A 25,295-nucleotide genomic window follows, 5' to 3' on the forward strand; every position below is an offset into this window, starting at 1 on the left:
GTACTGAACCTCACATAGACTTTTGTGTGTATGTGTACGTTTAGGCAGTTATATTAAGCATTTCTTTTAAACATAAGACAAATATTTCCCCAAATTACCAATCATTACATTTGACATTTATTAAAGGAAATGGCTAACATACCTTTAGAAGAGAATATGTGTACCACTGTTGTGTCTGCATGCTGAGTCCACTTTGATAGGAAATTCTTATGTTCCAGGGTCCTATGAGGCTAATATAGTATGGGATTGGTAATCACCACTCAAATGTTGAGAAAACTTAAGGTGATGTGTTGGGATGCAGTCTGAATGGGAACAGTAGGTTAAGCCAGTTGGTTAGATTCGTGTCTAAAGTAAAGAAAGCCTATTTGTCTTAATGGGAGCTTAGTCTGTGCCAGTCATTTCTGTGATGTCACACTCGAAGGGGGAAACTTAAGCAGTAACATCTGTCTGAAAATGATTAAATGAACAAGAACTCTGTAACAGTATGGACAGGAATAGACAAATGAGCTAATGAATTCTTCAGGATCCCAGAAAAGATTCCAGAAAGAATATAGCAGCCTGATTAAAGTCCCTGTAATGTGTAATCCAAAATTAGTGTCTAGATATGTTGGAATAAGGTTGATGTAAACACACTGAGATCTATAAGTGACTGAATTTTGGATTAAGACTGCTGGAAGGTTTGGCTAGGCTTAATTTGGGCTCATCTCAATACAGTCTGTTGTTAGCCGATGTCACTGCCTTGTTTGAAAGCTAACAGCCAGCTACATGCTGTGTTTATGTTTATCCTGAGGTAAAATTCCCAAATCTATTAGCCATGGTGCCCTACAGGTCATTAAAAGTATCCTAAGAGAGACAATGGTGCCAGAAAACTGTAGATTAACCCCCAACTTCTGTCTCTGCCCTTGCACCAAGCCAGGCAGCTGCACTCTGACCACAACTCACTGTAAGGTCAGGGGGCAGGCTAATTGCTAGAGTACTTGTCTATTTTTCACTTGAACCAGATGCAGTAGGAACAAACATCTTACCTACTGAAGGTGTGTTTTAACCCATATTTCACTTGTCTCTAGCCCTGGATGATTAAAAGAAGCAGACTGTGGCTTTGTCTCTCTCAAAGCACCAATGGTTTAATCCCTCATGTTAGCGTCATGATGCTAAAAGTTTAGTAAAGTATCATATGACAGACACAGTCTATTCCTTCCAAGTCTGTCACAGTAGCCTCTAATGCTAATCATCATTGAAGACTTTTATTTGAAGAGCTGAAAATGGAGTGTTTTTAGCTGAAACTTCATAAAAAAAGTCTTCTCATAAACTGGAGAGAGAGACAACTTCACACAACAAATAGTGTCTGTTGTGATTTGTTCGAAGCTGATTAACAGCACAGAATTATTAGCTCTTTGTTGAAACTGGGAAGAGCCATGTTGGAAAATATATAGCTGGCTGTCTGCTAGCTTGAAACTGGCGTGCAGGAAATAAACCCCCCCCCCCCCCCAAAAAAAAAAAATTCTTATAATTTTCAACAAGTGAACTGAAGGGAAATGACAAGGTTTTGTGTTAAAGTTTTTTGAAAGATCAAGGCTAGCTGTTCTTCCTATTTTCATTTTAGCTAACGCAACAACAAGCTACATATTCAGCATAGCTTCAGATATTGGAGTGGCATCAATCTTCAACTTAAACTCTAAGAAATACCTTTTGGTTCCCAAAATACTCTTAAATTCTCTGTTCTTTTAGAGGCTGATTTAGGTTCTTTTTTTTTTTTAAAGAAGACAGATTTCTAAAGTGAACCCTGTCATCCATTATCAGCTTTTGCATTTTTAGTCTCTGGAGGAAAGGGCATAAAAATGTTGTGGCTTTATTTTCTGGTTAAAACATTAAAAAATTGTTACAATCATTCCACAAATGATCTATTAATTTCTGGTAGCTGTTTGTGAGTGAGTGTAATATATGTGTAAATGAACAATCATTAAAAAACACTCTGAAGGGGCTTTAGTATGGTACTTCTCATGACATCTGTTCAGCATGGTAAAAGATGCAGTATAAAACATGGCTCCGCCTCTTTTTGGGACACTGAATCACAGAAAGTTCCACATGATTAATCCACATCTTCATTGTACAGTAAATCACAATACTCTTGCAAACAGATAGAAAAAGTGATGAGTTATTTTTGTCTGTACAGGTATCTTTTCTGTCGGGTTATGAAGAGCAGATTTTAAGGCAGAGACACTGACTGTCGAGTCGTCCTTTGTTGTGGATGTGCGTCGTGAGCAGAAGAAAATGAATGTGAAAAATGGGCAGTCATATCCTCCGTGTGCGGCACTGGACTGATGTGGTGCCGTTTGGGGCTGAGTGCTTGGTGGGTCATACGGGGCAGGTGTTGGCCCCTGTTTGGCCTGGAGTTGGAGGCGGACACTGGGTCAAGGCACTGGATGAGAGGGCCCCCACGTCCCTGGGGCTATGAAGTGGCCCTGAGGGACTTGTGTTGTGCTGCTGACTGTCCCTATGGCCGAAACGCTTTCACCGGCTGCTCTGGCTCCATTTTATCTGCAATACAAAATAAAAAATAAAGTAAAAATCTCCTCTAAACATCTTGAAATGTCCATAAAAAGAGCAACTACCATTAACTCATGATTCACATGGCATCTGACTTTTCTTCCCAGCCACAGAGGACTGATAAAAAAGGATGCTGTAAGCTGGAATCATGATATGATTACATGTCTTGGGCTGATTTTGGCCCATTGTCCTGCTTTGCTGTCCGCATGAAACGGTGCTGAAAAAAGCCAACGTTAATCAGAGCTATTGTAAAGATGCTGGTAAAGAAAAAAATGAAAATAAAGAAGGCCCCAACAGAAAGAAGGCCATTCACTAACATGAAAAGAAACCAACTTCTTGTTGGTTGATAAAACAGCCTTTCCCTCATGTGCTGTGTGTGTTTCCATTTTGCTGCTTTACATCTAATGGAGCTTTTCAATTATGATGTCCTTTTCCAGCAGGCACATTCATTTTGACATCCATTCAGCAGCCGATCTCTGCTTTTAGGACAAAGCCTAAATGTGTGATGTTAACTAAAGGTGTACAAGTGTTCCCTCTGCTCTCCCCTGCTGTCTCTGTTTCACGCAAATACATTTTCACACATTTATGTGTGTGTGTGCCAGGCTTTTTAGCTGTGTTTGTGGTTAGGAGAGACACGATACACTGTGATAAGTCACTTTAGGTTAGTAAGCTCACTTTACTTTTACTTAACCTGCTGATGACTGAGAAGTACAGTCTCAGTCACTGTCCAGCATTAAAATACACAGTTCTTTTTCTCCTCTCTCAGATCAATAACATGAAATCATCATTTAAACTAAGGTGAAATTACTTTTCATCCATATAAACTATCACATTTGTTTTATTGTAATCAACTACAATAAAACATCTCTTCCATGTGTTGTAGAAGGTATCTCTGGCACAGGCAATATTGTTGAGCTTTGGAAACAACATTATCACTCGATATTTAATTGTGTCAAGAGTGAAGCATATGAAGCCGGGATTGTGGAGAGTGATGCTTATATTGGTATCAGTTCACACCAAGAGTGTGAAGCCATTAAGAAGTTGGCAAACAACAAAGCAAGTGGCTTAGACCGTATTACTGCTGAACATCTAAAATATGCCAGTCCAAGGTTAGCCCCTCTTTTGGCAATCTGCTTTACTGGTTTCATGATTCATGGATTATTGCCTGACTCAATGTTGTCTGTACTATTGGTTCCTGTTGTTAAAGATAAGGCTGGTAAGCGGTGCAGTGTAGATAACTACAGGCCTATAGCCTTAGCAAGCATCCTGTGTAAAGTTTTGGAGAAAATCTTGCTGGAGAAGCTACATGAATTTGTTCACTCCTCTCATCATCAGTTTGGTTTTAAAGCAAATCATGGCACAGACATGTGCATATATGCACTTAAAGAAACTGTTAACATGTATAGGCATCAGAACTCGACAGTTTTTATGTGTTTTATTGATGCATCCAAGGCATTTGATCGAGTAACTCATAAAAAGTTATTTGAAAAACTGATTGATAAAGGCGTGCCCAAATACATTGTTAGACTCTTAGCTTACTGGTATGCAAACCAGACTATGCAGGTAAAGTGGGGGCATGGTCTTTCCACCCCGTGTGGGGTGAGTAATGGTGTGAGACAGGGAGGAATTCTGTCCCCTGTTCTTTTCAATTTGTATATGGATGATTTGTCCAAACACTTGACATCCTGTAAATCTGGATGCATAACAGGTAACACATTGGTAAATCATTTGATGTATGCTGATGACCTTGCTATTTTTAGTCCCAGCAGTGCTGGTCTTCAGCAGTTGCTGTCTATTTGCTCTGTATATGGTGTTGAACATGATATGAAATATAATGCCAAGAAGAGTTCAGTGATGATCTTCCGCACAAAAGAGGATCAGATGTTGAACTTTCCTGTCTTTAAACTGTCTAACAGTAGTCTTGAGGTCTGTAGTAAAGTTAAATATCTTGGACATTTTATCACAGATAAAAATGATGGATGATGATGATATCTACAGACAATGCTGCAAGATTTATGCACAAGCAAACATTCTTGCTCGTAGGTTTGGTTTTTGTTCAGATACTGTTAAGTTGTCTCTGTTTAAAGCATATTGTATGCCTTTGTATACTGCACACTTACGGACAAACTATAAGAAATCAAGTATGCAGAGGCTACAAGTAGCCTACAATGATGCTCTGAGATTACTACTGAAAAGACCAAGATGGTGCAGTGCAAGTGAGATGTTTGTAGGTGCAGGAGTTAATACTCTACATGCTGTATTAAGAAATCTTGTGTATAAATTCATGTGTCAACTTGATTCCACTGGGAATGAAATTATTTTGGCCTTGACGAACATCAAACATAGTGCTGTTAAATACATGTCACCACTATGGAAACACTGGTACAGATGCCTGTTTTTAGTGTAATTTTATTTTTTGTGCTTATATTAAATCTGATTCATTAACTTATTGTGCCGTTACGGTAACATGCATGTATTGTTCTGTCCTTTTTATGTGTTTTGTATTGTTTTGTTTTGTTTTTGTTCTTTTTTATTCTCTGGACCTAGAGTCTGTAATAAAGTTTTGAATTGAATTGAATTGAATTCTTTACATTTAAATATAAATATTTGTTTGAAATATAGAGTTAATCTAATTTATTTGTGCATAGTTTTCTTTGTGTTTACGTGAACTTGTTTGTACCTTTCAGTGGAGGGGCAGGAAGCTTCCTCCTTTGATGGCGTGATGAGTCCAGAGTCTGAGGCTGTAATAAAAAAGCAGATGCAGTCGGGGTTAGTCAGGGTGCCAGCCAGAGTGTACTCTGACAAAATTATTATTTCTGTTAGCCCAACTGTCCACCACAAACCCCACTGTTTTACCCAAACCCAGCACAACAACAAAAACAAAGCAAGCACAAAAAACACACAACAGGGTCAGGACCCAAAGGTGGGTGGAGCAGTTTTTAATGGGTCCCAACTAGGTGTCTGAAAAAAAAAATGGTGGCAAAAGTCCTGAAGTCCTTATTGGACATGCATTGATACCTTTTATTTGACCCTGTTTTACTGTGAAATTGGGTAAATCCAAATTTTTAATCAATATTTTAACTAATTTATCTCCTCTTCTTGCAATAAATGGCTACTTTTCCCATGATAATGAAGTAATTTCACAAGTTCTCTTGAAAATTGGCAAAAATGACACATAATGATGGGGAAAGAGGGTGTAAGATGTGCCAGTTTTTACCCTTTTTTACATTCGGTGTTTTGGTCTAATAATGCTCCAAAAAGCAACATATTCAATTAATTTAACATGCACTGTTGATAATTTTTTGGAAACTTGGGTCACGATCTGCTGTAAGACAGACTGGTGGGTCCTGAGGCCGGAGCAGTTGAAAACCACTGCACTAAAGTAACCACTCATTCTGAGCAGGGCTGACACAGAGGGGTTTTTAGACATGCAAAAATCCAATACTGGAGTGTTTTTTTTTCGGCAACAAACTTCACAGGAATGTATTGGGGACATCTGAGACCAATATAAACTTGTCTTAAAGGGGTAAAATATGTGGCATTTAAGAATTATGAAGGGCAGTGTGCTCTTAGGAACCTTCAGTGCAGCAGAAATGTTTCTGTAGCCTTCCCCAGATCTGTGCCTTGCAACAGTCCTGTCTCTGAGCTCTGCAGCTCCTTTGACCCCATGGTTTGGTTTTTGCTCTGATATGAATGTCAGCTGTGAGGCCTTCTAAAGAGAGGTATGTGCCTTTCAAAATCATGCCCCGTCAAATGAATTTACTAGAGATACACGTAGTTAATCGCTAAAACAGTGAAATTCATTTATCAAATTAGCTGGTGCAGGATTTACGAGTCGGTCAAACGAATTACCCATCATTTTTATAAACACAGGTTTGAAATCCCAGTCTATAATGCTCTTTTAACCTGTAATGAACCTCCTGCCACTAGGAGCTGCTGTAGCTTCAGTTAAAGGCTGCTGCCTTCCTGTCTGGCCCTCCATGGATGTAAACATGAGAAGCTCAGTGGTGGCTTAGTGGTTAGCGTGTAATAAAAGCAGCACGGCATGACAGTTTTTTAAAGTAATAATTGTAAATAAAATGGTATGTAGGCTGTCGAGGGTTGAACTCACCTATAATGTCCACCCGATTAAAGTGGAAAGAGGCCACATATCAAAGCACAATATTAATCTGCAAAGAGGAACGAAGGCTGCTGGTGCTAGCTTGTAATGTTAGCCACACTGTAGAGAGTATATCAGGCTAGCATCACACCGGCTGACACAATGACCCTGTGAAGAATTTGACTGTTTTCTAGGAATTTTCTCCTCTTGAGACTAGTCAGTTAAACAAAATGTAAATGAGCATTTAGTCGAGTAGAGAAATAGATGCTTAGGAACATCCTTAAAATGTACCACAGATGGACTCCAATCAAGGTACAGAAACATCTCAGCACAGACTGAGAGAAATGGGAGGAACCTGAATTAAATTTTAAGTGTATTTTTTAATGGGTCTGAATACTATGTCAATGTGATATTTCAGTTTTTATTTTTAATACATTTGCAAAAAAATCTAAAGTTCTGTTTTCACTTTGTCATTATGGGGTACTCAGTGTAAATCAATGAGAACATCTGTATTTTGACAGTAGCATCAGGCTGCAATATAGAAAAACTGAAACAAGTGAAAGATATCTATCCATCCTTTGTAGTTCAATTAGTTTGGGTTGCATCATTATATGATACTCTTGCAGTCAATCAGTTATTGCAGAATTGATGTATTTCAATATCATTATCTTTGTGGTCTGGTCTTGCATGGTACCTTCTTGGATCACAGATTACCTGACAGGAAGGCCACAGTTTGTCAGGCTGGGGAACTGTGTTTCTGGGACATTAATGAGCAGTACAGGGGCTCCACAAGGGACAGTCCTGGCTCCATTCCTGTTCACACTGTATACATCAGACTTCAGATACAGCACTGAGTCCTGCCACATCCAGAAATACTCGGATGACACTGCTATCGTGGCATGTATCAGAATTGGACAAGAAGCCGAATACAGGGATCTGATAAGTGCCTTCAGTGACTGGAGTCACAAAAACTGCCTCCCACTCAACACCTCAAAGACAAAGGAAATGATCATAGATTTCCGCAGATCCAAACCCCCTCTTCGGGGCGTGGACATCGAGGTGGTGACATCGTATAAATATTTAGGTGTACACCTGGATAATAAGTTGGACTGGTCTAAAAATGTAGACTTCATCTACAAAAAGGGGCAGAGCCTCTATTGCCTCAGAAGACTCTGATCAATAGACATCTGCAGTAAGATGCTGCAGATGTTTATCAGTCTGTAGTGGCAAGTGTTCTGTTTTATGCTGCAGTCTGCTGGGGAGGCAGTGTAAAACACAAGGATGCAAGGCGTCTGAACAAACTGGTTAAAAAAGCTGGCTCTGTGGTAGGAATCAAATTGAACTCATTGGAGGATGAGGTGGAGAGATGCACACTGAGCAAGGTGGAGGCCATTCTGAGAAACACGGATCATCCACTACATCTCCCTCAGTGAGCAAAGAAACAACGGTGGTGGACGGCTCCTATCCCTGCGCTGCAGGACAGAAAGATTTAGAAAATCTTTCATACCATCAGCTATTAGACTTTATAATTCTACAGTAAACACATGAGAATCCCAGATGATTGAATTTCCCTTCGGGGATAAATAAAGTTCTTGTATTATATTGTATTTATCTCATCTTATTGGAATCTAACGCTGCTTCAAGCATTGTACCGTTTCTTGTGCCATGTCATATATTCTATCTTATGTTTTCATATTTTATGTTGTTGGATGTCACTGTTATATCACAGCTCTAGGAATCTTAAACTAAAATATGGCTGTGTTGAAATGTTGTTAGGGAAGAGTTACCTTGGCCTTTGGCTTGTACTTGGAGAAGCGATTACAGGCAGTCACATTCAGCCCAGCTGTTTTCAGAGCTGATATCCTGGACTCAATATTTGATATCTAAAAGGGTGAAACAGACTTTATTAAGGTCATAACAAAACGTAATCCTAGTTCTGTTAGAGAAGAAAGTAGAACGCACCCAATATAATCTTGAAAATCCCAAATGTATTGATCGTTTCAGTACTTATTTTGATGCCTTATTTTTGTTTTTTAAATATCCTCTCTCTAAAAACATATAAACAAAACACCAAACAAAAAAAGGTAAGAAAGTAGAGAGGAAAAATTTTGGGGAAAAGATGGAAAACTTGTATCACTACTGTTTCAAAACTAATCATGTTTCATTTTCACAAATGAAATAATTTCATCATTGATTGTGGGGGGGGGGGGTGGGGGGGGGTTTGATATAATAGGCTGTTTAATAGCTAAAAAAGCTCTTTATCACCTGTAGTTCAGACTGCTGGACCTGAGCGGCCGCTGTGGCCACCTGGTCCTCCAAGAAGGCCAGCTCTGTGTCTGTGGTGCCACTGTTAATATTGCGGGCACAATGCTCGAGGTCCCCTAACGCCCCTTCCAGCCCGTACACAGCACCAGCAGCCAGGTACACCTGAGCAGAGGAGAAGATCATTTAGACACGCTGAGACCAAATTAAGACCCCTTATTGTTCTGAGATCAGCTTACATTCTCCTCCATCTTGGTCAACCTCTGGTCCAGCCGGCGGGCCTCTGCGCTGCTGGAGACGGGAGAAGCACATGTAGACTCAGATGGGGTGAAGCTCTCGCCTCCTGCCTCTCCGATCAGCTCCTCTGTGGCGTTCAAGACCTTCAGCACTTCTGTGGTGATGCTGCACAGAGAGGCTGCCGAGTACTTCTGCTTCATTTGTTGAACACACATCATCACCCAGCCACGCACACAATGATAAACACACACAAAATGTAGAGCTGTAAGTTATGATGCACAATGGTGGGCTAAATGTGAACGACAAGCTAATAACACAGAATCTTTTATGATGTCATGTTAACAGAAAAAATATGAACTGATGGGAGCAAAACTGCTTTGCATGCCTCTATTAAAAAAAGCATATCTTCTTTTTAAATTGAGTTTACAACATAGTCACTAGAAAATTACTGTATAGTATGAGAAATTAAACAGCCTTTTCTCAAAAAAGTTGACAAAGTACTCTCTTTGGTGTCCTCTAAGGAGACAAAAATTGTCAAAGTACTCTCTTTGGTGTCCTCTAAGAGGACAAAAGTTGACAAAGTGCCCTGTTTGGTGACCTTTAAGTAGACTAAAATTGATAAATTGCCTGTTTTGGTGACCCTTACCTGGAAAAAATGGACATTGTGCCCTTTTATTGACCTCTAATTAGATAAAATTTGACAGAGTGTCCTTCTGGTATTCTTTAAGTGAATGAAAGTGTTTTTCTTTGTTGCCCTCTTAGTGAGCAATATTTGATAGATTTGTCTTCAGAGTGCTTAAATGGTTAAATACTTCATAATAATTTAGCTATTTTGTAGTCATAAGAAAGTTAATCTACACCTAGCCTGGGAGGGGTTGGGTGGTGGAACCTACTCCACCACCCAACCACCATCCAAACGGACTACTGGCTATTACTGACCACAACAGACGGAAAATGCAAAAATTAATGGCAAAAAATGTCTGCTTTTTTATTTAAACCCTCCCCCCATAAATTAGAAACGAAAACGTACTTAATGTAGCATAAAAGATACAAATCATAATGAAAAAAATCTTCCATTAAGGGACAAAGGGATGGGAAATTATTTAAGGTGGTCAAATATGTAATAGCGTTATTTGTAAGGGGAAGAAACAGTGAACGAAATGCGACCCTTAGGTTTCTTCCGCTGTTTCTCAATCCCATGTACTCCAGCTGCATGTGTGTGCTTAAGACCATTGTGCAGATGACAAATAAATGCATATTTGTCATATTTTTCATGTGGCCTGTTTTCTACAAAAGTGACCTGGAAGGTGCAAAAAAAAAAAAAACTGTAGGTAAGATAAACAGCAGTGAGTAAGTGGGAGGGGAAAGGAAGCAAATAAGGCTTCAAGACAAAGCTGTGGGAGTGATTGATCTTTTATCTTTTAGAGCTTTGAGCAGGTTAAGAATGCTGCAGTGAATAGAATATCCCTTATTAGTGGGCTGCAGGATAATAACTACACCGTTTGTGTGTGCAGCTAATGAATCAGTGATTTAATCAGCTATTAACTCTCAACCAGGTACTTTTTTCAAATACAGGATGTGAAAAAAACATACTAGATTGTGCATCTATTGCAGGTAATACCCAAAAATGGTAAGTGCATGTGCTAATGAAATATTTATTTTGACCTTTTAGTGCATGAAAAGGTACATGAGATCCCAAAAAAGTGACCCAAAAACACTGCCATATTTATAGATTTTAAATAGACACCTAATGAAAAACATATTAGTCATTCATTTAACAAGTCAGTGTCATTCATTTGTTTGTCTGGTAGAAGTATTAAATAAATGTTGAAGGTGCTTAATTAAGAAACCTGTGGGGTTTTCAGAATGGATAAATACGCTAAGAAAGGAGGGAAAGGGCAGTGAAAAGAGAGACAGATGTAATTCTATATTGAATGAATCACTGGCCGAGGCTTTGATCAGTAGGGTCGGAGGTGTATTGATCCATCTCTTAGTTAGAAAGACGGCATGGTAGTGTGAAAGGTAGAGTCAGGTGGTAGGAGATGAAGAGCCAGGATTTGGCAAAGAACAAGTACAATAAGGTAAGAGATGAAAGGTAGAAAAACAAACTCCTTATTCAAAAAGCTAAAGATGTATATATTTAATGATCGAGCAAAAGGAAAGAAGAGGTATTGACTTGTGTTGGTCGATGGAGAAATGTGTTTGTTGAGAGTTGTAATGCTCTCATCCACTCCAAAGAACAAGGCCATCACCATGCAGATCCAAGAGGCGGACACATGCACAGCTCTGCTATCGACTTTATCATTATTCCGATCTCCTGTCCATCTTCAGATAGAAAAAAAATCTAAATGAGTTGCTTTGATATTTTTGGTTGAGAGGTAAAATCATATTTTCATGCAAGCTGATTGAAGACTTTAGAAGACACTCACTGGCCACTTTATTAGGTACACCAGACTAGGATCATCAGAGATTTTTGGTCCATATTGACATGATAGCAACCACACAGTTGCAACAGGTTTGTCAGCTGTACATCCATAATGCAAATCTCCTGTTCCACCACGTCTCGCATAGGTCCGGTTTAGTTCGGTACAGCACAGTACACATTTTTGGGGGTTTCAACAAAGTAAAAGTTGGGAGGGTCCCCCCAAAAAAACCCCCCAACAAAAAACGACCTGTACCATCCCACTTTTTGGCACCCCTCTGTAGTGTTACCTATCACATGACTGCTTGACGAAGTCTCTATGAGGAGCGGGGCGAAAACGGGAGGAAAACAGAGTAATACCTGCTTAAATCGGGGATATTTGGACTCAACAGAGATCCACACAGTTTCCTAGTCTGTGGATATTGGTATCTGAACACAAATCAAGTTTCCTGACATTTATCTGGACCAGATTTTAAGTACACAAAGCAGAGCCTGAACGCTTACATCAGCCTGGTCTATCACACCGAGGATATCTGACTTAATCTAGTTTGATTTTAACACCAGTTAAACCTTTAATTTATTTTTTTATGTTAGTGAAAAAGATGAACAAGAGAGAAGCAAGAGGGACACCTTTGGGAAGAAGAGCAGGGAAAGGGTTACTATTTTTTGGTGCTGATATGGTGTTCTCTAATTTAGAGACATGTAATTAACCAGGCGAGGGCATTGTCATTTCTTTGGCTTAGCTTTTTATCATGCTAATGTTAGCAGCAAAACCCTATATGCTTTAGCAACAGTGGCTCCATTTCAGTTGTGAGTTTAAATGTTTATGGATGCATTTGAATGGGATTAGCTGATAATGATGACTGATTTACTAATCTCCATCCTAACCTTCATTACATTCACCAGTTTCTGAATGTGATGTGAATGGGTAGGTGTAATATGCAGTGTAAATGTGCTTTTGTTATACAAGCTCTAGTCCATTCATCATTCAGCTAAACATCTTATGGCTTTTACAACAGCAGAGGACTTGTACATCGTAAACATTCCTTATTCCTGCACACCGGCCCACCTCATGTAGTCATGCTCAAGCACATTTACATGCTCCCCAAATCTGGTCTCTACCTCAAATTTGATGCATGACATTTCTGTGATTTAAAAAGCCTCATTGACCTATTTCTTGGCTTTCACTTTTATTAAATTTTGACACTGAATGGGGCAGATGCTTGTTAAAAACAAGGTTAATTGGACTTGAATACAAAAACCTGTGACGGTCACAGTCACGTTTCTTCCTTCTTCACATCAAACTAAGACGTCACGGCGGGTTTCAAAGGGAGATGTGAAAAATAACAAAAATAAATCAGTATGTAAGAGACAGGCATTACTCACACAGGGGCCCTTATAATGAGCCTGGGTAGTGACCAGCATTGACCTACACATCTCTGATGTACAGCTAACGCACTGCTGAGCCTCTAAGTGCTTGTGTGCTTAATGTGTTTATCCATCTGATTTTGTGTGGGTTCTAATGTGTCCATGTCTGCCATACCAAGTGGATTTGGTGTAAAAAATGCATCAATACTCAGACACTGGCTTCAACCTAAATAGAAAGCATGTTGAATAAGAAATGTGGATGAGTTAAGGCTTTAGGGGACCTGAAACATAGCTGTGTTTTTTATTTCCACAAACTTGAATGATCATCACTAAACATTTGCATTCTTAATCAAAAGGAGAAATGTACTTAAAGATTTTTAACCTCCTATGTCCCAGCATCCTCATATAAGGACATCTCTGCACTACTACAGTAGGACCAGTCTCAGTGTCCACACTCACTGACTTTGAGGCACCTTCCCACTAATCTGTGAGGGCTTAGGGCTGTCCCACTGTCAAATGGGATCTCTCGCAGACTTTTTGAGTCCTTCATGTGCCCTTTCTGTGATTAGGCATATCTGCTGACTTAGCGTGAGGGAATTACCCATAGTTCATAGCACTGTGACGTATGACAGGGATTCCCTGGGGAAGCCCGCTAGCGAACACTATAAAAGTAAAGTGAAAAGGGTGAAATGGTAAATAAAAAACCTGGAAGGTCCAGTAGGTTTTGATGCCGCAAAAAAGAAATTTTCTTGTAAGTGTGTTATATAAAACAGCTTTCATCCACTGAGGAATTCGTTCTATAGCTGAGGCACGCTTGTTTTTTTCTTTGTTTTACCTCTACAAGATTGCAGACTGTCAACAAATAACAAAGGGCTGTCCCATTCCTGTTTCTACCACTTCAAGCCCTTGCAGCCTCACGCACTCAATCAGTTTCCAGGAGCAGTTAGATAAGTCAATAAGGGCTCAGGGTTTAGGGCGGAGATTGAGATTCAGCCTTAGTCTTATTTTTGCTGAATTTAGATCTGCTGGCCTCATTTGTGGACAGTTAGTCTGCCATCTTGTGGTCACAAAAGCACATTACAATTATCAGTATCAGTTTTTTTCAACAGTTACAAGCCTCGATACCGATAAACAGCAAGAACTCATACGAGGACATTGGGACTTTTTAATGGTATCAAAAATAGGGAAATAAAAAATAAAATAACATTTTAAGGTGAAAAATTACTTATTTTATGAGGAACAAATTAGTTTACAGTGATTTTTATAAGTATGAAAGTGTGTTTATCAATATGCAGGCATAAAAATGAAGGGAATAAATACTGTTTTTTCTTCCAGGATATTTCCAACTCTGTCCTTGCACCAAATTTGGTAGAATTGCCCATATTGTGATACACAAAGGTGTCTTCTCCTTGTTAAAGTTATTTTAGACCCACTGTCCTCACATGAGGACATCAGTTTTTTTTTTAAAAACACTTGTTTCTGAGATACAATGTTAAGTTATTATCCTAATCAGGACCTACTAATTCCAAATAAGTAGGGGACATCAAAAATGCATGCTCTATGAAAGCTCTGGTCTCAAGAGGTTGTTTACAAGATAAAAGAAAAAGTAATTTCTCATACAAAGTTTCCACAAAGGCTGCCTAAAGGTCACATATGATGCAAAATATACTTTTTCAGGCTTTTCTTACAAAATATGTGCCCGTGGCCTGTCCACAATCCTCCCAAGAATCAGAATATCCCCCCCACCCCTTTCAGAAAGCCGTTCTCAGATTTTCCCCTCTTGATGTCATGTGGGGAGTTAGCCCCACCCCATGTTTGGTTGGCCCTCCCCGCTTGGAAGAAAGTTCTGCCCTCCTCTCCTGATCCGAGGAAGATCAGGAGAACCACATCCATTAAGACACATCAAGTTCCTGAGAGGGGCGGAGTCAGACAGCTCATTCACATTTAAAGACACAGAAACAGCTTGTTCTGAGCAGGGCTGAAACAGAGAGTTTTTTAGACATACAAAATCCAACACTGGAGTGTTTTTTCCAGCAACAAACTTCACAGGCATGTTGTGGGGACCTCAGAGACCAATGTCAACTTATCTTAGTACTCACAGTGTATACCAAGCTTAAAGGAAGTCTGCATGATCCGACAAGTTCATCTTGTTGGGTAGATATTTGTATCTCTCATATGTATATTGAATTAAAAAAAAAAAAAACTCATTAGATATCCTAGATATCTGCATTTTGAGTAATTTGAGTTTATAAACTCACCAGGAGGCTGCCATGTTTTGGTCTGCGCTGGTACTGTGATGTCACTTAGCCGTAAGCATTCCTCACCATTGCTATGTAGTAAATGCTGTTCAGGGAGCCTTTTAAAAACAAAGGGAGTTTCTCAAAAAAAAGAAAGAAAAAAAAAACTAAAGTGGGCTTTTATTTTGAAAAGTGCAAACCAGAAGTGTTTTTGTACTGTGTTTGTCTTTATCTGCAACATTTTGAACTGTGTGGAAACAGAAAGCTTCATAAAGAGTAGAAGTTTGGGGAACAACTTTGATAAATAGACGCCTGTGGCCCGTGGCCTTCATCTGGTTAATCAAGAAACACATTTCGAACATATTCTGCTGATGTGGACGTAAATTTTTTGCTACAACAAGGTAAATATGGCTCTGCATTTATCATTTTTTGTCTAGTTTCACTGATAACTGCTCGTGGTGAAAGGAAAAAATAGAGGAGACCTCAAATCTTAAAATTCTCTGTGCGTGAGACGTGAAGTGTCTCTGGGATGCAGTCCTAACACTGGCTGCTAGTCTGAAACAGTGTTACTGCATACCAATGGCAAAGTGCGGCACTTTGACGTCACAGTACCAGCACAGACCAAAACATGGCGGTCTTCTGGTGAGTTTATAAACTCAAATTACTCAAAATGCAGGTATCTAGTGAGTTTTTTAGTTCAATATACAAATGAGAGATACAAATATCTATCCAACAAGATGAATTGGTCTGATCATGCAGGGTCCATTTTAAAGGGCAACATACACTGAAATCTCTGGAGGCTAACTCACAGCTATGCATTAGTAAAGCTTTTACAACTCTAACCCCCTTGTTGATGCTTTACTAATGCTATGCTAATGCATTAATAAATCATTTGTAATTATGAGACTATTAGAAAGAGCTCTAAGTTTTGGACTGATTTCACAAATAATACAAAATAAAAACTACAAGGCACAAAAAGAAATAATAGAAGCATGTACGTAGCTTTGGTACAATGTACAAATGATGTATATGGAAACCATAAAAGTGATAGAAACTCCCTGTAACAACCTAAGCATCAGCGTTTATATATAAAATGGATATTTAGGAAATTACTTTCAGACTTAACACATGAAGCCAGGCCTCATGTATTTTGCTCCAACATGCCAAGTTAATAAAGTCAAAGCAAACATGTTTGAAGGCCTGTTTTAGAATTTTTACGTGGGCATGCAGCGGGTTTTGATATTAGTACGCCATGTTCATATGTGTTCTACATGTAAGTGGGATGGACATTCAGTAAAGACTAAAGTCCTACATCTGGTCATAAGAAATCACAGGATGTCTTTGTTCTCTAAACTGAAATCTCACCTGCTGTAAGAGAGAGGAGAGCAACTGAAGCCTCTGTTGTTGCTCCAAGTCATTTTGCCCCTCCTGACACATACGTACAAAATACAGACATTCACAGAGAAGTACACAAGCAAGCAAAAAAAGAGAAAGAAGGGAAGCACAGAGGAAGAAGGAGACATGATTTGGGACAGGGTAAGACAGCAATGACATCAGTACAAAGAAGAGAGAGGAGGATGAATGGATGAAGAATTATTTACAGTAAAGCAGACAAACGGACAAAAGCAGAAAAAAGCAGCAACACAAATCAATCTGCACTTTACTTCCAATTCCCTTACCTGGTTGTCAGACAGCACCCCCTCCTGAGAAGAAGGTGTAAGAGCAGGTGAGCTTGCACTGCTCCCACTCCTCTTAGCTCCTCCTCTCTGCTCCCCGTCCTTCTCCACGTCTCTTCGGTGCTGTCTCTTACTTTGTCTGCTCAGCTCTCGTTTGTCTCCTCTGTTTTGCACGTGCTCGTCTAACTTCTCTCTCAAACTCTCCACTCTCTTCTCAACCCTTCTCTCCCTCACTCTTCCCTCTTCTCTCACTGAACAACTCTTCATCAGTCTTTCACCTCTCATCATCTCTTGTCCGTTCATCTGGACCGTTTCACCTGCTGCCCCCCTCTCCTTAAAGCTGCTCCTGTCTCGTAATCTCTCCAGAACCCTCTGCCTCTCTCTGTCTGCTTCCTTCGGCCTCGTCTTCTCTCTCTGTCTGTCGCTTTCCTTATCTATCTGTTTGTCCGTAGGCTGTTTTGTGCACTCCTCCTCAGATGAGCTGCTGTCTTTGCTGTTGGCACGGCTGACCAGCTCGCTGAGACGAGATCGCAGCTCCTCTTCCAGAGGGTCAATGGGCCCCGGGCTGCTGGGTGAGTGCCTGGACCCTGGAGCGAGAGAATGGGGCTGTGGGGAGTTGAGTGCAGTTGAATTTTGGGCCAGTGAGTGGAAGTCTTCTGGCTCGGGTGTCATGGCATCTAATTTGAAGTCTTCTGGTGCAGCTGTGGCCATTGGCATGGTGTCAGGTACAGACTGTTCCTCACCTAAGCCCCTCTTCAGGAGGGCGTTGAGTAGATACCCGCCATTTTCCTTGAGGAGGAGAGACAAACACCAAAGAAAGTCAGGACAAAATCAGTGAATAAACACTTTTCATCTACATGAAATACACATTATTTATCAGAATGAACAAACAAATCAGAGTTGAGCAGATTATTGCTTTAATCCCTGTCTCAACACTCACAAACTCTTCTTTTATTATGTAATATGTTGCACAGAGCAATAATCTACCAGGGAGTGAATCCAAATGTTTAGAGCTTGGTTGCTCCTTGTGTCTTTAATTCAAATATTTGTGAAGGATAAGCAATAATGGCCACAATATTCAGACTTTTGAAATATGTTTTATGCTTCCATGTTGAACTTTGTGTGTTTTAAAGCTCATAATGTGAGAAATGCTTTATCATTAACTCTGTTAAGCACTTTAAATGGCTAGATAAATGAATGATGCTCTAGAAATAAACTCGTCATACCTTTTGCTTCATTGCTCAGCTGTATAGCTGACATTCATTTGAAAAATAAATGCTGAAGAGGCTTTTCTTGTCAGTTAGTGACATGTTTTTTTCTAGGCAACCTGTGAAGTCATACTAGTGTGTCCCATTCCTCTTTTCTTTCACACCAGTGTCTCAGACTGCACGCCTGACATCATTAAAGCCTGTGAGACTTTAGCACTGAGGCTTTTGTGTGGATATTGGGCCATTGAGTCAGTATTACATCATCAAACACAGGACTGTAATTTGCTGCCTCCCAATGGAGAAACAATATTTTTACAACCACTTAAATTCATTTTTGCACTGCGGGAACTTAAAGTCACTCACTGTTAAGAATCGATCATAAAACACAGGGCTTCCAGGAGCAATTTGAGAGCAAGCGTGGCAGTTTACCTGCACTAATGGGTAAATGGACTGAGCACGAGTTTGGCTCTCAGGCCTGCTACGCTCTGACGACGACTCTCTTTTGCTTTTCCTGCGACGCCGCGACCTTCTGACAAGGTCACTCTGCCTCTCCTCTGCTTCACTGCTGTCTCCCATCACCTGGAAACACAGATGTAAGTATAATTCAGCAAACTTTTAGCATTTCCATTAAATATATATATGAGTACATTTCCAACTCAGAGAAGGAAATATTGCCCTTAGCATTTACCAGGTAACTTTTACATATGATTTTTGGGAAGATGAAATTTGATAATTCAAAACCTCTTTCACTTATTATCTCATTTAAATGGGAATAAAAATGAAAAATTCAGGTGTCTGTGGGCTAGTTTTGGCAAAAGGCCCAATACAAATCCTAAAGACCCTGAAAGGTGAAATCCAAAGTTTTTGTCTTAACACTCTAGATATGTTGGAATATGGATTTAAACTGTTAAAAAGTTTTTCACCTCTTTCCTGGCTTAGTTTAATGCGGGTGGGACAAATATGTGGTGATGTCACCAGCCCACAGTAGGGAATGACTCCACCCCTCTAACACTACGATATAAAATCACAGAGCAGTTCATTTAAGTACAGTCTGTTGTTAGCTGTCACTGCCTTTATTGAAAGTTAAGTTTTTTGTTCATTGTGACATAAATTTGCCAAATCCATCAGCCACAGTGGTCCATGGATCATTGACTAGTGGATAACTTCACTCATGGTGCAAATGTGTCTCACTTAAAAAAAAAAACGACAAAAAACAAACACATTAGCAAAGGAACCCCAGCAGGAATCACTGTACAGGAGGCAACATCCAAACAAAACTAAACACCAGAGATGGAAGTTACTAATTACATTTACTATAACTGCCATAACTGAGTAGTTTTTTGTGTACTTGTACTTTTTTGAGTGCATCTTGAAACCAGTAGTTTTACTTCTACTTCAGTTTTAACCAGAGTAACTGTACTTTTACTTGAGTAGGACACTCTTGTTCCTTTTCCACCTCTGTTGATGACACAGTAGCACATAACATGAGAATGATTCCACATCACATCCCAAAACAGCTGATTTACACAGTAAAAACTGGAGAGTTGATACCTCAGTGTTTTTCACATTTCAGTGTTCATTTAACTTCCGTAGTGTAATTCTGAGTTAAATGGTCTTCAGTGAAAAGATATTTGACAGTGTGAGTTCAACTCTGTAAGGAGTCAATTGATTAAAGCTCCGCCCACTGTGATTTCAGGGGGATATGTGGGCAGAGTTCTCCATCATGCCCTTGGGCAGAGTGTCTAGATGTGTTGTAGATGTGTTTAGTTATACCCCTGCTGGGATTCTTTTGCCCATGTTTCTGATGGATTGAATCAAAGAACAAATACTGTTTTGGTCAAAACTTACTTAAGTAGAAATAAAGGTACTGATTTGTTCCGTTTTTACTGATGCAATTGGTCCTTAATAATCATGGTACACAAAGACACTAATCCATAAAAGGATTGTGCTGTAAATGAGAGAAAAAACTTCTTGCAAACTGCTCTGCCAAGCAGACAGTATTTTGGATGTGCCTGCCCCATTTGAATGTGTGTAAATAAGGGAATATTCAAAAATTTGCTGCAAATTTACCCCCTTCCTATGCGCATAAACCTTGATAAAATACCATCTAACTGAGTAAAATCAGTGGTAATTGCTGCAGGCATTTGCAGTGTTGCTATTCAACACAATTAAAACCTGTGTATTTAAAAAGTACAAATTGCTTCTTGAACAGTCGATGTATATGGATAATCATTTTTAAAAGGGACATATTTTACCCCTTTAAGACAAGTTTATATTGTTCTCAGAGTTCAAAGCATGGCTATGAAGTTTGTGGGTTAAAAAAACACTCCTGTGTTGGATTTTTGCATGTCTAAAAACCCCTCTGTTTCAGCCCTGCTCAGAACGAGCTGTTTCTGTGTCTGTGGCTTTAAATGTTGTTTTTTGTTAAATGTTAAATGCTCTCTGACTCCACCCCTGACCATGCCCCTCTCAGGAAATGGATGTGGCTGAATGGATGTGGCTCTCTGATCCTCCTCTCAGCTGAATCAGGAGATGAGGGCGGAACTTTCTTCCAAGCAGGGAGGGCCAACCAAACCTGAGGGTGGTACTGCCTCCCCACATGACATCATAAGGGGATAATCTGAGAACAGCTTGTTTCAGCACACATTTTCTGAAAGTTGGAGAAAAGGGGGGTTGGGGGTGGGGTTCTGGTACTTGAGGGAATTGTGGACAGGCCAGGGGCACATATTTTGTTAGAAAAGCCTGAAAATGTGTATTTTGCATAATGTGTGACCTTTAAACAACAAAATCTTCCTTCTTAAATCTCCTGTTGATTACTGAATGAATGTGTGGTGCTGAAAAGTACAGTACATCATGGTCCTTCTGAGTTAATGAATGTGTACAGATCTACAGTAAACTCTCAAGCTTGAAATTTATGTCAAACTCTGGATTATACTCTTTTCGTTCATGTGAGTCCTTTGCATCAATTAGGTGGCACTGCTAATTACTTTCTGGTTATCTTGCTGTTATCCACAATCCATTCTTCATGGATCTGGCTCAGAATTTTAATCAGAAATGCAAAGCCCAATATTCTGGATATATCAGTAAGACAAACCTTAGGATTAAAGTTCACATCCAGAGTCTCTGAGTGGTGTGGATAAGGAGAGAAGTTCTGCTGGAGGTGCTGATGGTAAAGGTGATGAGGGTGCAGGTGAGTGTCCGGCTGTCCTTTCTTCCTCATGTGGTTGTGAGGAGGTTTGCGGGGACATGCTGACAGCACTGAGGAGGCTTCTGAGTCCGAGTTGAGAGTCTCTGTGTTAGTGAACTGGCCCGAGGATGGAGAGGTGACAGGGTGGTGCTGTGTGTATGTCCACTCAGGGTCATGCTGCGAGTCTGTGTAGTATGTATCATCGGACAGCTTGCGACGAAACTGTCTCAGAGCTACACCCCAGCAGGCTTCATCGCCCTCCTCTGAGTCTGAGCCCATCTCGTCGTAGGCTGAGATGACACCAGACTCCTTTTCTAACACGCTGAACACCAGACTCTTTCTCTTTGTTAGCAGGCTGGGACGAGACATCTGTGAGCTGTGCAGGGCAATCCAGTTACCGTCCGGACTGTGGAGCACTGAGGATGCACCTTGAGGAACAAGAACAGATAGAAAAGAGTGAAGGAAAACAAATTTAAAGTTGTTTTTTTCACTTTTTTGGTAAGCTTGGCAGCCCCCTAAATCAATAGGAATTTATTCTAAAGCTATGCTTTACAAGGAGATCTCTTCAAGAACACAGAAAGCTGAAGTAACCCCCCCCTTTAAAGGTGTGATATATGTTAGCAAAAACAAAAGCAGGAGACATTTTTCCAGCCATAAGTTTGCAAAACAATGATTACCAAAAGCTTACTGAGATATAAACTGATACTGAAGGGGGTCAAAAACTTTTTTATACTTTGTGCAAACCAAAAAAATCAACACAGTCTGGCAGGAGACTGTTTAACTGAGACATCGTATCTCTCAGAGTGGAAATGCGCATAAAACTTTCAAAATAAAATAGATTAAACTCCAGTTTTGGGTTGGGTAAAAGTAATGGTTAGCATTAACCTGACACACCAAATGGATTTGTTTCACACATCCATCTGGAAAACAATTGACTGTGTTTGGGAAAGGGCAGAGCCTTTGAAAAAACTCGGAGAGTGATTGGATGAAGGTCCAGTCTGTCACATCTTTATGGGCCAATCAGAGCAACAAAATACATGGAGAACTGCTTAATGTGAACCATAGCGACTGTAGACATGTCAGTACACCCCTTTTCATTTTTGAAAAGAAAACAACAAATGCTGTTCTTTGTTGTTCTTCTGATACAGAAATGTTGTCAAGTTCTGACAAAACTGACCCTATAGAATCATCCATATGACCCATATGAATGGTTAATACTAAGGTCTTTTGCTAATAACACTTGGGGTTTGGGCTATTGTGTTTGGCTTTAAACAATGAAAACAATTCAAATTGATGTGTATTTTTGACAGCAACAGGTCACTTTTGTTTTTGGTGAAAATGGGACACAAAACAATCTTTGTTCAAACTATTGAAAGCTTTTGAAGTATCTTATTTTTCACCCAAAGAGACTCTAGCCTGACACACCATAGACGGTGTTTAGGAAAGGGCAGAGCCTTTGAAAAGTGGGTTTGGATGAACGTTCTGTCTGGCACATCTTTACAGGCCAATCTAAGCAACAAAACACATGACAATTAGACTCTTGCCAAAATCCATTCGGAAGAAGGGCAAAAACATTGTTTCTGCAAAGAAAACAACTCAGTGCTGTTCTTTGTTCTTTAAAATGATGTCTAGTTCTGAAAAAATGATGCTATAGCAGCATCCACACTAATCTCCTCTGCCATAATTGCACCAGCCTCTGCAAGATGGATTTGCCAGAGAGAAACATGGAAACAGGTGAATCCATCTGCTTTGCAAGGTTAGGTTAGCATACCTAAAGTTAAATTTAAAAACCTTATCTGAAAAAAAGGATTCCAAGATGTTTCAGTAAAATTAGTTAATAGTTTGCTTTCAGGGAAATAGCTCATCCTCCATGAAAAAATTCTAATGGAGCCAGCTTAGCTCCAATAGCTGCTAATGGAGCTAACTAACAGTGATAGATAACAGATCTACATAGCTAAGGTCACAAAGCAGCTATGTATGCTGTGTAGATAAGTCATCTATGTAGCTACATAAGCCTTAGCTAATGACTTATACTTATACTGACTTATACTTTTCAATTACCTTTTCTCTGAGTTGCTTTGAATGTTCCCTTGTCTTTATGGTGGAATGGTAGCCATGACTACTGATTAACCAGAGACTGGACCTTCTAGACACAGGTGTATTTATACTACAATCACTGAAACACATTCACTGACCTCAGGTGATCCCCATTTCACCAACTATGAGACTGCTAGCACCAGCTGGTCAGACCTCTGTTAAATCAGGTCAGTCACTTTAAAGGGGAAGAATATTTATGCAGTTATTTTACATTACATTTATTTTTTATCTAATTGACACTACTTTGTAGAAATGAGGTAAATATAAAAGAGGATTTTTGTAATTCTGTGCAGTTCTATTTCATGAATGACTAATGAGTAATCATGACTGTTTCCTGCATTTTAATTTATTTTATGAATATGCTGAACTAATCTGAATTTATATACTTTTATATTTATAGGGGATCAATTTCCAGAATCCAGTAAAAATAGCCCAAAAAAAGCAAACAGAAGTCAAATGCTTCCAAAAATATGTTAAAGACTTTTCAAACAAGTCTAAACAGAAAGGAGAGAAAATGGAATCGTCACACTAGGAGTGAAGCCTGAAGATTACTGATACTGGAGTAATACTACCAGTCTGTTAGTGGGATATTTACTGGAGTTGTCCAGACGGTCAACACTCCTCCAGCTCGGTAAGGAAGTGGCCTTGCCTTCCCTTTTCAGGGATGCGTAATCTTGCAGGCTCCCACCTGCTCCTGCTCTCTCGTCTTCTGGGCCTTTCTCTGGGGAGTCGTCACTAGTGAGGGAGAACGCTGACCGTGATCGCTGCAAACACACAGAGAATTATAAAGCAAAATAACCTCCACAGTCAGAGTGAAACATCTATTCACAATGAATATCTCCCTCATCTTAATTTGGCTTTTGCTCAGTTGAGTCTAACAGGCTCTTCAGATCCAGACAGATTACTACTGCTTGGAGAGAAAGAGCGGTGTGACAGCCAGGAGCAGTCACATATCATATTCATACATAATAATTAATTACATAATAGAAAAGAGAGCACTTAGTCCATCTGGCTGATCTGTTTTCTATCAGAAATCTGCCCAGCTGTGACTGTGATGAAAGATTATCACCAGCAGGGGGAGCTACAGAACAACAAAATAATGTAGACAGCAAAGGCTTTTGGGATAAGGGATATTATTGTTCAAGTAGCTTTATAATTTGTCATTTAATATATTTAGGATAAAAGAAGCACACAAGTAAACTGTCTAAAACGTATCATTATCATTTTGCAAGCTCTTCCACTTTACCATGAAGTTGTATTTGTGCCAAGATGATGACAAAAAATGGTCCATGTTAGTGGACGTGCACTTTAACTAAATCTTACTTTAACATCCAAATAGAAAGAGTTATGTCATGTTTGTCCAAGAAAAGACTTTACTGCAAAATACATAATTCTTCCAGTGGGTGGGATTCAACATGAAGATTACCCTGAGGATCAGTGCTGGAGCAGCACAGATTTAAGAGTGAATTTCTTTATTCTGTTTCTCTGCATGTATGTTTGCAGAGAGCTGATAAACACAGCCCATCCCACAGTGGGCAGAGCATTTGAGGAAGATCCCGTCGTATTTCATGGGGACTTTGATCTTCCCTGAGTGAAGCAGCAGGAAACAGAACGGTGAGGCCCCGGAGAGAGCAGCTTTGATGCTTTGCTCACACACGGGACGATGACAAATCTGCAGTTGTCCCTGTTGACGAGTAGTACTACCACTGCCAGGTGCGCATACATAGCAGATTTGTGAGTGTGTGCTCTACTGTGTATTATACATCTCTATGTGTTTTTGTGCAACCTGGTGATGTTCACATTTGCAGTGCTTTCGTATGCACTTGGTGGGGAAATTCACTGTAGAGCTCTCCAAATTACGGGAAAAGAGGAAAAAGTCACGTATATATGAGCCTGTGTTACTGCTAGCTGGTCTGTTTCCCCTTCTTACAAGACAGAGACAAAAGATGAAAGAC

General features: G+C 39.8%; 1 protein-coding gene across 2 annotated transcripts in view; it reads right to left on the reverse strand.

The window, feature by feature from the left end:
• Nucleotides 1–1,556: 1,556 nt before the first annotated feature.
• Nucleotides 1,557–25,295, reverse strand: part of myripb (myosin VIIA and Rab interacting protein b) — a 197,427-nt gene continuing 173,688 nt past the window's right edge. The window contains exons 8-17 of one of the 2 annotated variants that reach the window (XM_041814357.1): nt 23,936–24,104; nt 21,151–21,671; nt 18,486–18,635; nt 16,852–17,637; nt 16,538–16,600; nt 9,148–9,339; nt 8,912–9,073; nt 8,434–8,529; nt 5,228–5,288; nt 1,557–2,538 (exon numbers count right to left, since the gene is read on the reverse strand). In XM_041814357.1, the coding sequence (XP_041670291.1) occupies nt 2,495–2,538; nt 5,228–5,288; nt 8,434–8,529; nt 8,912–9,073; nt 9,148–9,339; nt 16,538–16,600; nt 16,852–17,637; nt 18,486–18,635; nt 21,151–21,671; nt 23,936–24,104 (2,244 nt within the window). In that variant the 3' untranslated portion in view covers nt 1,557–2,494. The remainder of the gene's footprint in view (nt 2,539–5,227; nt 5,289–8,433; nt 8,530–8,911; nt 9,074–9,147; nt 9,340–16,537; nt 16,601–16,851; nt 17,638–18,485; nt 18,636–21,150; nt 21,672–23,935; nt 24,105–25,295) is intronic. The other variant, XM_041814356.1, reaches the window with a different exon arrangement.

The sequence above is a fragment of the Cheilinus undulatus genome, linkage group 19, assembly GCF_018320785.1.
Source record: "Cheilinus undulatus linkage group 19, ASM1832078v1, whole genome shotgun sequence".
In the NCBI taxonomy this organism is placed as follows: domain Eukaryota; kingdom Metazoa; phylum Chordata; class Actinopteri; order Labriformes; family Labridae; genus Cheilinus; species Cheilinus undulatus.